Source organism: Ochotona princeps, chromosome 17 (genome assembly GCF_030435755.1).
Source record: "Ochotona princeps isolate mOchPri1 chromosome 17, mOchPri1.hap1, whole genome shotgun sequence".
NCBI classification, from domain to species: Eukaryota; Metazoa; Chordata; class Mammalia; order Lagomorpha; family Ochotonidae; genus Ochotona; species Ochotona princeps.
The window spans coordinates 11,599,268-11,611,437 of NC_080848.1; the positions used below are offsets into that span (position 1 = coordinate 11,599,268).

The 12,170-nt window shown below is 42.7% G+C and overlaps 1 protein-coding gene across 3 annotated transcripts in view; it reads right to left on the reverse strand.

Annotated features, from left to right (window-relative positions):
• The window catches only part of DDX42 (DEAD-box helicase 42), a 34,821-nt gene that overhangs the window by 12,708 nt on the left and 9,943 nt on the right, over positions 1-12,170 (reverse strand). For 2 of the 3 annotated variants that reach the window (XM_058675299.1, XM_058675297.1), the window contains exons 2-7: positions 8,885-9,122; positions 5,661-5,811; positions 4,291-4,352; positions 2,973-3,009; positions 1,997-2,146; positions 105-209 (exon numbers count right to left, since the gene is read on the reverse strand). In XM_058675299.1, the coding sequence (XP_058531282.1) occupies positions 105-209; positions 1,997-2,146; positions 2,973-3,009; positions 4,291-4,352; positions 5,661-5,811; positions 8,885-9,105 (726 nt within the window). In that variant the 5' untranslated portion in view covers positions 9,106-9,122. Of the gene's footprint in view, positions 1-104; positions 210-1,996; positions 2,147-2,972; positions 3,010-4,290; positions 4,353-5,660; positions 5,812-8,884; positions 9,123-10,653; positions 10,677-12,170 lie in introns of those variants that run through there. The other variant, XM_058675298.1, reaches the window with a different exon arrangement.

A 12,170-nucleotide genomic window follows, 5' to 3' on the forward strand; every position in this document is an offset into this window, starting at 1 on the left:
AACCATAACAGAACAAGTTCAGCAGTTTATAGATAAACAATTTAAAGACCTGAGATAAACAACACTGATGTAAGAAAACTTGACTGAATTAATGATAGTCTTACCCGAAGATTGAGCTTATGCCGGAGATCTATTAACTGTTGTGGAGTGAGGCTGGTTATCTCCTCATGCTCATTATAAAAATTTTTTTCAAATGGTGGATAATCAATCTGCAGGTCCAATTATTCAAAGTTAGTCTAGAATTCAAGAGTCAATCTTGTAAGTTTGATTTTAATGCAAAATAACCTTTTACAAATACTACACAAGTCAAGCCATCCCAGGCAGAGAACAAAGAAATTCATTTATTCTTCACATGCATCTCAAAAAATAAAGCAAATATATTTTCCTATTCCTATTTTCATGCAAATGCCAATCTACCTCCCAAAGTAATTTGTTAGGGCACCTTAAATTTGAACTTTGAGGGCCCGGCAGCGTGGCCTGGTGGCTAAAGTCCTCCCCTTGAACGCGCCAGGTTCCCATATGGGCGCCAGTTCTAGTCCCAGCAGCTCCACTTGCCATCCAGCTCCCTGCTTGTGGCCTGGGAAAGCAGATGAGGACGGCCCAAAGCCTTGGGACCCTGCGCCCACGTGGGAGACCTGGAGGAGGTTCCCAGCTGGTTCGGTGCAGCACCGGCCGTTGTGGTCACTTGAGGAGTGAACCATCGGACGGAGGATCTTCCTTTCTGTCTCTCCTCCTCTCTGTATATCTGACTTTGTAGTAAAAATAAATAAATCTTTAAAAAAAAAATTGAACTTTGAAAAAGACTAACAAATACATAAAGTGCCAAAGACCTTTTGGAACAAAGATTCTGGATAATCTATTTCATCCTCCAACACTCAGGTTTTAGGTTAGGATGTTTCACTTTGCTACAAGTATTTAACTATTTCTAATATTCCCTTTGGAAACAGTTCTGTCTTTAGAGGGAATTATATCTTTTTTTTTTTTTAAATCTTTTTTGTTTGTTTTGTTTTTGTGTGTGTGTGTTTTTTCCTCTGGACTTTTATCTTTAAAAAAACAAAAAGAAACAGGACCTGTTCAATAGCCTTTAAAAAATTTACGGCTAAACATTTCCAATTCCATGGAGAAGAGTAAATTCTTTCTTTCCTAGGTTGCTGGAGCAAGGAGACAGAACACAAGCACATCCATCATGGCCTATGAGTGCGGCCAACTGATTCTCTTTCAGACATCATAGGATATCTGTAATAAACTCAATTTTTAAGGAGAGCATGAAACAATTTCATAATTCTGGATATTATCTAATCCGTAAGAAGAATGGCATTGGTCTACATTCCTGCAACTCTCTAATTCTTAAACTAGTTCCTATTGTATTCAAATTTTCTGACAGGTTATATAAATTTAAGGTTATGAAGAAAATTTGCCTACAAACACATAAATGAAAAAGGGATTCCGCATTGTAATACCCTTGTTAGATACTTATGAAAATTCCAAATGTGAGCAAGCAATCCATGTGTGCCCTTCAATGACAACAGAGTCCTACAGAATTTGACTTAAGCACTTAGCAGAGATGACACGAACTACAGATACTCTCATGACGCTTGTGTAAGAATAAGTCCTTAAACCGAAGAGGAACTGTATCACCTCGAAACAAGAACTGAGCTCTGGAGCAGACATGAGGTGCAATGGTTAAGACACAGCACGGCCATGCTCCACCCCATACTAGAGTGCCTGAATTCAAAATCCCAGCTCCGCTTCAGGTTCCAGCTTCCTGCTTATGCATACCCAGGAGGCAACAGGTGATGACTCAAGTACTGCAGTATCTGCCACCCATGTGGGAGACCAGGACTGAATTCTGGCATCCTGACTTCAGGCTAGCCCAGGCCCAGCTGTTGTGGGTACTTTGGATATAAACCAGGAAATGGAAAATCTGTGTGTCTCGATGTTTTAAATGAAGTAAAAAATAATTTAAAAAAATCAAGTTCTGCAAGAAATATCATACCTCTGAATGATCAATAGGAGGAAGAGGATCAATGATTTTCTTGGAAGGTGCAATTGGATTTCCATCGCTATCATATTCCAAGTTGTCTTCCTCCTCTTCCTGAACCACACCAGCAGTTGGGTTTTCTGCCATGTATCGGAAATAAGCTTCCTGCAGGAAAAGCACAAGAGCCTAATCAGACCCAACTAAACTTGAGAACACCTCTGTTGCTATAATCATGCACACAGAGTACAGATATCTATACAGCTTAAATACCTACCAAGTAAGGCAAGATTTGTACTAGCAGTGATCCCTTTCGTAACAGGCGTACTCTTAAGCACAATCAGAAGACATTAACGAGGCAGACAGTACTATAAGACAGTTCAACTTATTTAACCAAGACTAAGAAATCTGTCTGTTTACATCCTTCCTGGGTGGGGTGTCTACCTACCCTACCCAGAGCTGTTGAACATGTGCTGTGGCTTTGTCAACCCAAGTTTGCAACTGGAAACTAATCAGAAAGATCACAAACCTGGAAAAGGTTATTTTTCATTCTAGTTCTCACTATCCCACAACTGAACAATGGGGAAAAATTATTAACAATAGTCACTAATGTTCCATCTTGGAATACAAGAATCACAAACAGAACCTTTAGAAAGAGGTAGAGATTAGGTATTGCTAGAGGTCATAGATAGATCCCACTACTCTACCAGTTGATTGGTGAGAATAAATACTACTTTTGGATTTTAAAAAAGCAAGCTGTATAAAGCTCAGAATTATTTTAATGATGGTTGATCAAAAGTTCCATCTCTAACAGGGGCAAAGTCATGTGAATCTTTATACTGCCAGTTGGGCACAAAGATACAAGAGTAGCAAATCAAATGCTATTCCCTGCTGAATGTCAGGAATGGCCCTTTCAGTGAAGACAAGCTCTAGCTTGTCCAGTATGGATTCTGTGGGGATAAAAATAAAAGAGAAATACTGCATGGGAACTCACTTGGTCATCTTCCTCTTCAATGTCATCTCGAATACCCCTGGAAAAACAAGCGGAGAAACAAACTTCCCTGCAAATGTTCCACATACCCAGCTCCATCCTTATTAGTGTTGAATTCCACACAGCAGAGGAACTCTCAACACTAACCATAGCAAAGCACCAATAAGCGCACTTTAAACTATCCACCCATCAAACATGTGTGCTTTTGCACTATAACCTGATAAGATGATACGGCAGTCCCAGAACCATGAATTACTTTCAAGGATGTAAGGAGTAAATACTTTCTGAAGACAGATACCAAATGACCCTAGCTTTGTCAACCCACACAACAAACACAATGCAGTTGTGAAAAACATTTCTTTTTTAAAAGAAAAAAAAAGTCCTGTATTGTTATATACTAGAAAGAATGACAACTTTCTTACTATTCCCCACCATTCTAACTTTAGAGTAGTTCATTTCAACAAAAATCAGTTATCTTAGGGACAGGGGATAGAAAGGGAAACTACATTTACTCTTCCATAAGTTTGGGCCATGGCACCCTTAACGCACACTGCCATTTGGTACATCTCTTTGGATCAACAGGAAGCATGACTGCTTAGTTCCCACAACTATCTTTTTCTTATCCAACTTTCTAATCTGGAGCCACCTACTATTCCTAAGGTAATCAGCAAGCAACACTACCAGTGTAGGGCAGCTGGAAGAAGACGCAACACAGAGTAAGTACCCAAAAGAGAGCTGACCTGCCTGCCACACATCATGGGAATCTTGGGAAAGGACTGAAACACTGATTCCCAAGCAGAGGGAGAAAAAAGTCCAACCACACCTGGTTGAAAAGCCTTAGGAGCAAACTTCCAAAGGAAAGAGAAGACCTCTCTTTCCCATAAAGTAAGTATTTCAAGTTCCAGCTCTGAATGCTAAAGCGTAATTATATACCTTACATGAAATTAACTCAGATTGATGGTAAGTTTCGGTGATACAATCACATAGACATCAATCTATTTGATGTTAAATATGGAACAAAATCCACAATAAGTCCAAACTTCTCATAATTATGCTTTACTAACCCCACTGAAATTCCTTTCATATATTTACTGAACTATTCACAGTTGAAGACCAAATACTATCCTATCAAACAAAATATTTTTAATTACTACAAATGCAATATGTTTATTACCTACAGAAATCTTCAAGATACAGGCATAACTTCAAGTAAAGACATGGGTACATTTTAATTTGTTTTCTCTATGAACAGTAAGAACACACACTGTAATTCTTTAGCAGTTTTCATGTAACATCTGTGAGGGAAAAGAAAACAACTTACTTTACGTTTTTTCTTTCCTTGTCTTTATCTTCAAGTCTCTTCATGTCTCTAGCTGCCTGATCCTAACAAAACAAAAGGCCATGCAGAATCACGTCAACTAAAAACATTTAAAGAAGTTAAAAAACTATTTTAGATTCAAACTAGTGCAACTGTAGCTCTAGCCTTGTGATCTGACACCTGCATTTTGATACAGCTTGGCAATTTTTTTCCAATAGAAACAGCCATTTCTATATAACTTGCACACCTGCTTTTTACTACAAAAGCAATACAGGTTTTCCTCACAAGCTTTCATCTTTAAAACATGTCACCACATATGCCATAGCATGGTCAGATGTTCAATCACATCAGATGATCTGCACCCCCAAAAGAAAAGAATCCTTTGTCTTAAGAAAAGGTATTATACGGGGCAAGTACACTGGCTTTCAGACTGACCCTTGTCCTGCAGTGCTGGCTCGAATCCTGTCTGCTCCATTTTTGATCCAGCTCCCTGCTATAGCCTGATGGGAATTGGGACTGCTGGGATAGAACGGGTGCCTGTATGGGATGCTAGCGTGTTCAAGGCGAGAACTTTAGCCGCTAGGCCACCGTGCTGGGCCCAATTTCTTTCTTTCTTAAAGATTTATTTTAGTTGAAAAGGCAGATTTACCAGGAGGAGAGACAAAAAGGTCTCCCATCTGCTGGTTCACTCTCCAAATGGTCACAAAAGCCACAGCTGAGCTGATTCAAGGCTAGGAGTCAGGAGCTTCTCTTGGATCCCCTGGTGCAGGATCCCATGGATTTGGGCTATTCTCTACTGCACTCCCAGGCCACAGGCAGGAAGCTAGATAAGAAGTGGAGGAGCCTGAACACGAATCAGCATCCATATGGAATGCCAACACTTGGAGGTGGAGGACTGGCCTACTGACCCATTGTGTTCATCCCTAAAAATATCTCTTAGAAGATCAATAGTCTGTTTTGGAACATAAATGCAGGTTGGCCTGCTACTAAAAGCTCTCAGGATTCCTAACGAATGCGGAAGTTATTTCATAAACAATAGTCACTGTTCAAAATAAATAAACCTTTAAAAAGAGATGAAGGAACATTTTGCCTAATGGCTACAATGCCACTGTTCTCCACGACCAGGAGGGTTGGGTTGGATTCCTAGTTCCAACTCCTGACTCCAGCTGCGAATCAATGCCGACCTTAGAAGACAGCAAGTAACTTGGCACCTGTCACTCACACAGATCTGCACTCAGTTTCCAGTTCCAACCTTCAGCTGGGTTACTGCAGGCACTTAGGGACTCAAAGAGCAGAGGAACAGAATTTTCTAACTAAAAGGAATGCTGAACAAGGTTAACTTGATCTTTTAAGGAACCAGAGTTGCCACATGCCTCCACTTCAGCCATGAACGCCTCCAGTGGGTCATCATCACTGTCGGAATCCATCGGCTTGGAACGGAACTGCTGGCGGGTCGGGGAGTTTTCAGCAGGAATGTAAGGTAAGTCAACATTGCTGGAGTCTTCTTCCTCATCTTCAAAATACCTAAAATTGAAAAGGCAGATTTATGAAATAAATGTCAGAGTCAGTGATCCTTCATTTAACATAAAATTTTAATCTATATTTTATTCTTCCTTGTCAAATTAGAAATCTTCCATGGTTTTGACTAAGCCAAATACCTAATTATTTATTAAATGAATATAGCAATATTTACTTAAAGAATAAGTGCTATGGGAAAAATGAGATATATTTGTGTCAAATACTAAAAATCTGGCTTTTTTAAACCTAAAAAACAATCTTCCAGGAATATCCATATGGATGTTTCTTCAGAAGTTGAAGGTTATTTTCTGAGGATCAAAGAGAACTTCTAGAATTCATACTTTGGAAGGACAACCTCAGTGCTTAGATAAAACATTACTTTCCTTCCAACAAACATCCGGGAGAAGGATGTCAACACAGCTCTTAATAAAAACATTTTTTTTCAACAAAACATTTTTTAGAAATCTTGCCTTAAGATACTGTTTAATAACTGCAGCTTTAAAACTTAAAACAGGTGAAACCTACACAGAATTATCTGCAAAGTTCTAACAACTGTTAGGCTTCAGAGATAAGCTGACGTAACGCGTGCAGGCACGAAGGTTGCACACTGTGGATTCAACCAACGGCGGTGAGAGCACGCAGACGGCGAGGAGCACGTGCCCGTGCACGCGTACGGGGGCTTTTTCTCGAACCTCGTTCTCCTCTAAGCGACACAGCATAACAGCTGTATTGTACTAGATATTATAGATAATCCTGAAGTGATTTAAAGTATCTGGAAAAACTATCAAAATACTATGCCACTTAATAGAAAGGACCTGAGCATCTGTAAATTGCATTCTTTGCAAAGGGCTCTAGAATCAATTCTCAATATGAAAGATGACTACATAGTATGCATACTTCTGCACACATTCTTTTAGAATGTTATGCATATATAACTACATAAAATAAATGTACATATCAATGCAGTATACATAATGTGGTGTGAGTACAAATCTGTGTATACACACACAGGCTCCTATTTCCCATAGGAAAAATAGACACTCATGCGCACATGAAGGTACTCCACAGAGTTCACTGAGGGGCAGATGTTTAACCTATCAATTAATACACCTATGTCCCGACTGGAGAACCCAGGTTCCCTACCCAGCTCCTGGCTCTAGTCCTGGCTGTGGCCCAGGGTCAGCCTTTGAAGGCATTAGATAGGAGAACCAGGAAAGGACTCAATCTTCTCATTCAAATTTATTAATTTTTAAAAAAATGACAACTGAGAACTAAATACAGGTGAAAAAAAATCTGAGGCGATTTGTCTATCGCTTAACAAGTTATAATATGGGGGCCCAGTAGGGTAACCTAGCAGCTAAAGTCCCCACCTTGCATACGCCAGGATCCCATATGGGCACCAATTCGTATCCCAGATGCCCTACTTCCCATTCAGCTCCCTGCTTGTGGCCTGGGAAAGCAGTTGAGGACAGCCCAAAGTCTTGGGACCCTGCACTCGTGTGGGAGACCCAGAAGAAGCTCCGAGCTCTTGGCTTCGGATCAGCACAGCTCCAGGCGTTGCAACCACTTGGGAAATGAATCAATGGATGTAAGATCTTCCTCTCTCGGGCCCGGCAGCGTGGCCTAGCAGCTGAAGTCCTCGCCTTGAAAGCCCCGGGATCCCATATGGGCGCCGGTTCTAATCCCGGCAACTCTACTTCCCATCCAGCTCCCTGCTTGTGGCCTGGGAAAGCAGTCGAGGACGGCCCAATGCTTTGGGACCATGCACCCGTGTAGGAGACCTGGAAGAAGTTCCTGGTTCCCGGCTTCAGATCGGCACAGAACCAGCCATTGCAGCTCACTTGGGGAGTGAATCATCGGACAGAAGATCTACCTCTCTGTCTCTCCTCCTCCTCTCTGTATATCCGACTTTGTAATGAAAATAAATAAATCTTAAAAAAAAAAAAAAACTTCCTCTCTGTATATCTGACTTTTCAATTAAAAAAAAAATTAATGGCTAAAGTCCTCACCTTACATAAGCCATGATCTCATGTGGGCACCAGTTAATATGCTGGCAGCTCCACTTCCCATCCAGCTCCCTGCTTGTGGCCTGGGAAAGCAGTTGAAGGCGGCCCAAAGCCTTGGGACCCTGCACCCGCGTGGGAGACCCGAAGAGGCTCCCAGCTCCTGTCTTCAGATCAGCTCAACTCCAGCCATTGCAGCCACTTGGGGAGTGAACGAGCGGATGGAAGATCTTTATCTCTGCTACTCTCTACAAATCTGACTTTCCAATAAAAAAATAAATCAATCAAAAATGTTGCAATATAATAGCTTTTTTCTTTAAAGATTTATTTATTTTTTATTACAAAGTCAGATATACAGAGAGGAGGAGAGACAGAGAGGAAGATCCTCCGTCCGATGATCTACTCCCCAAGTGAGCCACAACAGCAAGTGCTGTGCCAATCCGAAGCTGGGAGCCAGGAACCCGGAACCTCCTCCAGGTCTCCCACATGGGTGCAGGGTCTCAAAGCTTTGGGCCGTCCTCGACTGCTTTCCCAAGCCACAAACAGGGAGCTGGATGGGAAGTGGAGCTGCCGGGACCAGAACCTGCACTCATATGGGATCCCGGCGCGTCCATGATGAGGACCTCAGCCGCTGGGTCACGCCGCCGGGCCCTATAATAGCTTTTTGATGACTTACATATCAAGGTAAACTTTCCTAATAGTTCTTGACAACTGTTGCTCACACAACAATTTACACAGCATCAATAAACCAGAAAACTGTATGAATTAAATGTAAGTAAAACTCGATTCATATTTAGTAATTTCAACGGCCTCAAGTCCTACAACTAACTATGCATCTGTTGGGTAACCTCTCACTGGAACATTGTCCAGGAACACAGCAGGATTCACAGACTTGGTAAATGCAAAAAGTAAACATTGTCAAGCAGTACACTCCTCACAAGTGAGTAAAGTTAATAATTTATCATCAGCGAGATAACCAATTCAGAAGTCATAGTTATTTGCAAAAATGTAATTCCTGCCAACAGAATGAGTAACTCAAAGCAACATTTGCTAAATTTGTAGGGATTATCACTTACGCATTTTCCTCATCAAAGTTGGCCCGTCTAGATCCAATTTTGTAGAAAGAAGGGAGCTGGGGCGCAGCCGACTTTCCAAAGCCCGAGGAAGAGCTGGTTGCCCCGAAGGCACTGTGGGACTGCTGCGGGAGTTTGGGTTCCTCCTTCTTCCCAGCACTGATGGCAAAACCTCCGAAGCCAAATCCCCGCTTCGTGCCAGGGCCACCTTTATTCCAGTTCATGATGTCAGGCTGTTCTACTGGACACAAATGCAATTAATTTTATAAGCCATCTCACTGATTCTCTCTTTTCATTACTATCTACGCTGTAATTCTAAACTTCAACTTCTCACTTTAAGCCACCTCAATTTAAACAGGAATTTAGTATTTAGTATCAACCCCTTCAAAAGGATTTGACTTCTAATAAATATATTCAGATTTCAAAAATACTCATAAAGCAAGCATTTTTGAAAATGAGACATATCCCAATTATTTCTTTCAGGCACACTCAAAGATTTAATATGCTAACCTTTCTCACCAAAATTAACAGCTTACACCAGGGATAGGGAGACAGCTAAACCCAAAAACAACCCAAAATCTTAAATACGATGCTTGCTATAATAAAGATAGAGATGTCATTAGCAAGAGTGTCCTCAAAGAAGTTTACCATCTGGGAACAGCATCTTAACGGATCAAAGACGTGAAACTTAGAAGACCAGCCATCTGTAGCTAGCGGTCAGTTATTTGTCTCGCATGTGCACCTACCAGCCATGTTTATGGAGCATCTTGCCCAGCAGAACGCTTATCCAGGAAGGAACTACAATTCACTGACACCCTACCTCAAGTTAGCTTACAGACAGACAATAAAATTTCTACAGCATGGCCTGGTGCGGTAGCTTAGCAGCTAAAGTCCTCGCCTTGAATGCACTGGGATCCCATGTGGATGCTGGTTCGTGCTTCAGTGGCCCCACTTGCCATCCAGCTCCCTGCTTCTGGCCTGGGAAACCAATCGAGGATGGTCCAAGTCTTGGGACCCTGCACAGGCGTGGGAGACCTGGAACAAGCTCCAAGTTCCTGGCTTCGGATTGGGTCAGCCCTAGCCATTGCAGCCACTTGGGGAGTGAATCAAGAGAAGGAAGATCTTCCTCTCTGTCTCTCCTCCTCTCTGTATATCTGACTTTCCAATAAAATAAAATAATTCTTAAAAAAAAAAAAAAAAGAAGTCAGAAGGCAAGCAAGCAAAGGAAGAATGGTGGAAAGAGATTTTTGTTGTGGATTTTAATAACATAAATAACCTCCTAGCAGGAGAACTTGTAATAGTTTGTTGACTCCTCAAACAGCCACAGAGGGCAGGGCTGTATCAGGCCGAAGCCAAGGGCCCAGACCTGCTCCTGGCCTCCCACAGGGGTGAAGGAGCCCACGCACTTGAGTCGTCTTCTGCAGCTTTCCCAGATACATTAGCAGGGAGGTGGGTCAAAAGTGGAGCAACCAGGTGCTGGATTGGTGCCCACATGCGGTGCCAGTGTAGCAGGCAGTGGCTAAGGTCACACTGTTGGGCCCAACAGATTCGAAAAGTCTGCAAGCAGTATGTTAAGTGTTGGGCATTTTATGCACCAAATACACAGTATCTGTTCTTAAGCAGGTGGCAAGGTAGCTTTAAGCAGCTAAAAACATGATGTGGGAGGGCACTTAACCTACCAGTTAACAAATGAGTTTAAAATGCTCCACGCTGGAACACCTAGGTTTCCACATGGTTCCAGCTCCCGACTGCAGCTACCTGCTAACACAGACCTTGGGTGGCAGCTCTGATGGCTCCAGGACCTTGGGTGGATCGGGACTGTTTTCAGTTCCTGGAGCCAGACCCCAGATTTGGTCCCAGGCACGGCAAGCATCCGGGGAGCAAACCAGCAAAGGGGAGTTCTGTATGTTGTCTCTTAAAACAAAAAACGAACCACATGGGCCAGGATTATGGCAGAGTGGGTTAAGCTTATACCTACAACACTCATCGGTGTGCCTGTTCAGTCCCAGCTGCTCTGCCTGATTCAGCCTCCTGCTAATGTGCCTGGCCTGGCAGGAGCAGACAGCCCGGGGAAGAGTTCCCGGCTTCAGCTGGTCCACACCTGGCCACTGTGGCCATGTGGGGAATGAACCAGCAGTCAAAACAAACTGTCACTGTTTCAAATAAATAAATCTTAACAAGATATGATTTTTTTCTAACATACACCACACAGTATTTTTTTCCCTTGGTGGTCCATGACCATGGGTGGAGTTGAAGGCAGTTTCCCTAAAGATGTCACTGATATTAAGCTTCGAAACCTGAAGAAGTATCAGACCCAGGAGATGTGCTGGAAAGTAATCCAGACTGACAGAACCATCTTTATTAATGCAGAGGACAGTTCAGTGTGGCCAGAGTCCAGCTGGACATTTGGAAAGCTAGAAGGCGCATGTTCAGAAGGACAGACTAGGGCAAGATTAACTGCTTAGTTTTCTATGCTAACATACCATATAAAACTCTATTTTTTTTAAAGATTTATTCATTTTATTACAGTCAGATATACACAGAGGAGGAGAGACAGAGAGGAAGATCTTCTGTCCGATGATTCACTCCCCAAGTGAGCCGCAACGGGCCGATGCACGCCGATCCAAAGCCGGGAGCCTAGAACCTCTTCCGGGTCTCCCACGCGGGTGCAGTGTCCCAATGCATTGGGCCGTCCTCGACTGCTTTCCCAGGCCACAAGCAGGGAGCTGGATGGGAAGTGGAGCTGCGGGATTAGAACCGGCGCCCATATGGGATCCCGGGGCTTTCAAGGCGAGGACTTCAGCTGCTAGGCCACGCTGCCGGGCCCAAAACTCTATTTTAACACCCAGAAAATAATTAACTTAAGCAAAAAGAGGACAATCTAGAATAGTATCACCATTCTAAACTGGATAAACAAGGAAAGTCAAAGGCACTGAAAACTCAGTAATCACAGACCTACAAACATGATGATACGGTTGTAAACTAAAAATGTGTCTGTGAACAAGAAGGGAGTGAGGCTTGATGTGTGTTAGGTATCTGTAATAATCAACAGGGTTGTATGTCCTGAAAATTGATGGAAAAGAAGAGTCCAGAATAACTGAAAGTTTCTGGCTTCAAAAACCAGATTAAGATTGGTGCCACTGGGCCTGGTGGCGTGGCCTAGCGGCTAAAAACCTCGCCCATATGGGCGCTGGTTCTAATCCCGCAGCTCCGCTTGCCATCCAGCTCTCTGCTTGTGGCCTGGGAAAGCAGTCGAGGAAAGCCCAAAGCTTTGAGACCCTGCACCTGC